General features: G+C 26.6%; 1 protein-coding gene across 1 annotated transcript; it reads right to left on the bottom strand.

The window, feature by feature from the left end:
• Window positions 5,239–5,922, bottom strand: LOC107607930 (uncharacterized mitochondrial protein AtMg00810-like). Its single transcript, XM_016309824.1, has one exon. The coding sequence runs from the start codon at window positions 5,920–5,922 to the stop codon at window positions 5,239–5,241; it is 684 nt and encodes a 227-aa protein (XP_016165310.1).

Raw genomic sequence — 6,124 nt, 5'->3', positions numbered from 1 at the left:
ACACATACAAATAGGTTAAAAATGATTAGTAATATAAATAGTTTCTTAAAAAATTATATAATGAATTTATAGCTCTTGAGAAAAAATAAATAAATAAGTTTCATCCCGATGAACAGCAACAATGAATTTATAAATCTAACAAAAAAATGAGTTGTGTGCATAGTATCGCATAATAGACTTATAAATTTTGTATTTTAATTTTTCAATAATTTATTTAATATTTTTCTTGAAAACTTATAAATTTACAATTTGTTTCCTGGTTAAGTGGCTTAGGGTTAAAGAAAACATGTAAGATAAGAATTGATGATTATGACCAAATCTAAGCTAAGCAATTTGCCACTATATTCCCGTAACTATAAAAATAAAACAAGAAATAAATAAATAAATAAATTAGTTTTTTTTAATCTTTAATTCGATAAGACAAAAATTAATCTACTATAGATTTGAGCTTTATTTAAGAGTTTGTCATTAATCAATAAATTGATGTATGCACAAGATAAAATTTAAATTTCTCGACACTTGTTTAAGTAGACTAATAAAAACTAATTATTAGACCAATTAGGATAAAAAAATATAATCAATATACTAGCTAACCAAGTTTTCTAGGGTCAAAATAGTATTATATTTATACTCATTAAAAGAGGAAAAATTGTAAAAATAAATAAAGTGGTAACATTATATAATTCAAATTGGTGGCTACGTAAAATTTGGTGGGACATTATTGATTTATCGTGAAAATAATAGTTTAATAGATATATGAAAAAATAAAAAAATAATTACATTATTTAGCAAAAAAATTACATACAAATAACAAATTCTAAACATTTAGCAATGAAAAAGTTTAAAATGCAATTTTTTTCCTCTTTGGCATATGAAAAGTAAGTTTTCAAGGATTGTGATATATGCAAGACATGTGTGTGGCTCTTGGCACTTTGTCCTCTTTTTGTGGATTGTCCGAATGTACATGTTGATTTTTGTCTTCTACATGCGTCAAATGTTTTTAAACAGGGTCATAACGGGGGAGTACAGGTCGGTTTTGTTTGGGTTTATAGTAAAATTAGAATCGAATTGATCAAAATATAATTGATTCGGTTTGGTTTGGATTTGCATTTTTTGTATACGTATCTAAATCAAACCAAACCAAACCGATTAAGAACAAATTGATTCGATTCGGATAATTGGGTACCCGATGACTTTGAAATTCATAAAAAAAAAAACTAAATTTTTATCTTAAAAATTCAACAAGTACAATAAACATGTAACATCAATAAAAATAATCCAAACATGTTAAACACCAAATACATTAAAAACTAAACTCATTAAAATTCAAACATATTAATAATGAATAATCATTGTCTAATGAAAAAGCCATATATATTTTTTAATTTTTTATTTAATTAATATATGATCGGGTTCGCGGGTTGGTTCGGGTTCCGCACCTCCAAAACCGATACCCGAACCAATTACTAACAAAAGTCATCGGTTTGGTTCGAATTGGACCCGTTAGTTTCAGAACCAATTTAATTAGTTCATTTCGGGTTCGAACGGGTAATCAGTACCCACTACCATTTTGGTGTCTATGATGAGTATGGTGTTTTAAAAAATATTGTTAAAATTTTAAAATAATAATTTTTTATTAAATAATATTTTTAAATTGTTATTTAAAAAAATTATTAAAATATAAAAATAATATAATTTTAATTTAATAATATTTATATAATCATCATAACATATTGATACTAGAATCCATCTTTTTAATAATGATGTGATTTTATTCTTTTCAATATTCAATCATCAAAATAGTGATAGTGGATAACAGATTTATTTTATTTTGATCTTGTATAAGGGTTAAATTTATTACAAATATCATCATAGGTTGAGATATAAATTATTTGAATGATAATAGGTTAGTTTGTTGAAAAAACCAACCATTAAATTTTCACCTTTTTAATTTCATTATGAGACAAAGAGAAGAGTGAATTCAACTACATAAGAGCATTACTGTAAATAAAAGAATATGATAAGAGTAATTAAAGAAAAAAAAAATCACAAATAATCCTTGTTCAACTCGTGTACTCCTTTATTTCTTCAATTTGATGATATAAAAAATTTCATAAATTTGTACCACCATATCTTAATATGGATCAAAATTATCTAAAACGAAGAAATTAGTAAAATGATCAAGTAAAAAATTAATCATTCTTAAATTAAGGTATTAGAACACATATTTTATAAAAAATTATAAATTAATAATAAAATTAATCATTTATTTTATTATTTTACTAATTTTTTTACTTTAAAAATTTAAATTTATCTTAATATATCTCTGTCTTTATATTTATATATATAGCGTTTTAATTTTGATGTATCGATTTAGCAATGAAAAAGTTTAAAATGCAATTTTTTTCCTCTTTGGCATATGAAAAGTAAGTTTTCAAGGATTGTGATATATGCAAGACATGTGTGTGGCTCTTGGCACTTTGTCCTCTTTTTGTGGATTGTCCGAATGTACATGTTGATTTTTGTCTTCTACATGCGTCAAATGTTTTTAAACAGGGTCATAACGGGGGAGTACAGGTCGGTTTTGTTTGGGTTTATAGTAAAATTAGAATCGAATTGATCAAAATATAATTGATTCGGTTTGGTTTGGATTTGCATTTTTTGTATACGTATCTAAATCAAACCAAACCAAACCGATTAAGAACAAATTGATTCGATTCGGATAATTGGGTACCCGATGACTTTGAAATTCATAAAAAAAAAAACTAAATTTTTATCTTAAAAATTCAACAAGTACAATAAACATGTAATATCAATAAAAATAATTCAAACATGTTAAACACCAAATACATTAAAAACTAAACTCATTAAAATTCAAACATATTAATAATGAATAATCATTGTCTAATGAAAAAGCCATATATATTTTTTAATTTTTTATTTAATTAATATATGATCGGGTTCGCGGGTTGGTTCGGGTTCCGCACCTCCAAAACCGATACCCGAACCAATTACTAACAAAAGTCATCGGTTTGGTTCGAATTGGACCCGTTAGTTTCAGAACCAATTTAATTAGTTCATTTCGGGTTCGAACGGGTAATCAGTACCCACTACCATTTTGGTGTCTATGATGAGTATGGTGTTTTAAAAAATATTGTTAAAATTTTAAAATAATAATTTTTTATTAAATAATATTTTTAAATTGTTATTTAAAAAAATTATTAAAATATAAAAATAATATAATTTTAATTTAATAATATTTATATAATCATCATAACATATTGATACTAGAATCCATCTTTTTAATAATGATGTGATTTTATTCTTTTCAATATTCAATCATCAAAATAGTGATAGTGGATAACAGATTTATTTTATTTTGATCTTGTATAAGGGTTAAATTTATTACAAATATCATCATAGGTTGAGATATAAATTATTTGAATGATAATAGGTTAGTTTGTTGAAAAAACCAACCATTAAATTTTCACCTTTTTAATTTCATTATGAGACAAAGAGAAGAGTGAATTCAACTACATAAGAGCATTACTGTAAATAAAAGAATATGATAAGAGTAATTAAAGAAAAAAAAAATCACAAATAATCCTTGTTCAACTCGTGTACTCCTTTATTTCTTCAATTTGATGATATAAAAAATTTCATAAATTTGTACCACCATATCTTAATATGGATCAAAATTATCTAAAACGAAGAAATTAGTAAAATGATCAAGTAAAAAATTAATCATTCTTAAATTAAGGTATTAGAACACATATTTTATAAAAAATTATAAATTAATAATAAAATTAATCATTTATTTTATTATTTTACTAATTTTTTTACTTTAAAAATTTAAATTTATCTTAATATATCTCTGTCTTTATATTTATATATATAGCGTTTTAATTTTGATGTATCGATAATGTTTTAATTGGAATTTTTTCTCTTTTTTTTTTTTAAATGTTTTAATTTATGCTCTTCTTTTCTTCTTTTTAATTATGGGAAAAAGTGATATGCTCAAATAACTTAAAACATGAAAGAATCAGCACTTTGAAAAGCAAAAAGAATAATTAAAATAAACCAATGCAAAGACATAGGAGATTCTATTATTCTTTATCCAATAAATTGAATGTGAGCATAAGCATATTTATCCATAATGGAATGTTCTGCACTCAAATAATAAGTTTATAAAAAATATTTGCGATATAATAGAAAGCCAGTTGAAAATAATTTAAAATTGCTTTATTTTGTATTTTTTTAATTATTGTTTGCTTTGTTTTGTGTTTTTTAATTATTATTAAAATAATTAAATAATATCAAATATAATAAATATGTAATTATAAATATCATAAATATTATAAATATAAAATTATGAATATTAAATAAAATAAAATAATATAATATTATTAGCTCCCTAAAATTATATCATACAATTGGTAGTATGTAATTAATTTTCTTCACATATAGAGAAGAGATGCTTATCTAGACATCTTTCGTCAAATTGTTTTTGTTTATTTTCAATGCATTATTAATATCGAATAATGGAAAACCCATATGCCACTTAGGAATGTGCTTTTCTTTTGTGACAAATAACATAAATAAAAATAACAAGATCAAGTAGAACAAAAATATTTATTAAAACAATATTGATATAGTAGTTTTAACACTATTTTTGTCACTATTTTAATAGTAATTAACAACAACAATAATAATAATACCAACATACTGATTTTTTTCTGAATGTATAAAATTTATAATGATAGATTTATTATAGAATGGATAAATAAAAAAAATTGACCATAGAAAAAAAAGAATTTAATATATTAGATATCACTTTAGTCTCCCTACAATATGGCAAAGAATGAAACCTAAGTTATAAATTTCAAAGTGTGTAACCCCACCATTAGAATAATCTATTATTATTCTTTTAGGATGTGATATACCTTNNNNCTTGGAAATGCAGGTCTGAAACGGGCCAGGAGGTAATAGTTTAGTGAATACATATGCAAACTTGTTTGTTGGAATGAATTGGCAGCAATTTGACTAATCCATTGTGAGTCTTCTCACACAAAATGTGACAACCCATTTCGATGTGCTTGGTATGTTCATGGAAGACAGGATTAGCAGTGATGTGCAATGCAGATTTGCTGTCAAAGTATAATAATATAGGCTTCGAGAGGGGTATTCTGAATTCAATCATCATGAAAGCTAGCCACTATGACTCACAAACAACCGCTACTAGTGCCTTGTATGGTTGTATTCTGCCTCAGAGGAGGAGCAGGACACGGTCACTTGTTTCTTGCTCTTCCAAAAGACAAGAGACGATCCCAAAAAGAAACATGTCCCCGTAACTAATCGCCGTGTGTCTAGACAGCCAGCCCAGTCTGAGTCAGAGTATGTAGTTGGGCACAAATCGAAAGATGTAAGAAAAAATAGACCTCGGGCAGGGACAAGCCTAAGGTATTTCAATACGCGAAGCACAGCTTGGTGGTGAGAAATGGTGGAACAGTCGAGGCATTGACTCAGCTTCCCAACGGCAAAACTAATATCAAGCCTCGTGTTGGTCAGATATAGTAAGCGGTCGACGAGTCTTCGACAGAGGAAAATATCTTGGAATGGTGCAGCACAATCTTTGGAAAGTTTGGTTGAATAATCCATGGATGTGGTGACAGGCTTGGCATTGGTCATGTCATATTCAGAGAGCAAGTCTAGAACGTATTTGCGGTGGTACAGTGCAATGCCTTTGCTGCTGCGTGCCACTTCCATCCCAATGAAGTACTTTAGTTTTCCTATATCCTTAATTCTGAATGCATCATCAAGTACCTTATTGATCCTGTTAATCTCCTCTAAACAATTTCCAGCAAGCACTAGATCGTCAACATACACAAGTATTGCTGTGAAGGTTAAACAAAGCATAATCATGCTTTGATTGTGTGTAACCGGAAGCATTAAGTTCGAAATATAGATTTTCATGTCAATGCCTACTAGCCTACTTTAACCCATAAGTGACTTGTCCAATTTGCACACTAAATTAGGGTTTGAGACAGACAATTCTAGTGAAATTTTCATGTATACTTCTTCGTGCAAATTTCTGTGTAAAAATGTGGTATTGACATCTAGCTAC

The sequence above is a fragment of the Arachis ipaensis genome, chromosome B07 (assembly GCF_000816755.2).
Source record: "Arachis ipaensis cultivar K30076 chromosome B07, Araip1.1, whole genome shotgun sequence".
NCBI lineage: Eukaryota > Viridiplantae > Streptophyta > Magnoliopsida > Fabales > Fabaceae > Arachis > Arachis ipaensis.
Note: the sequence above shows the minus strand (reverse complement) of the source record. Positions and strands in the feature narration are given on the sequence as shown.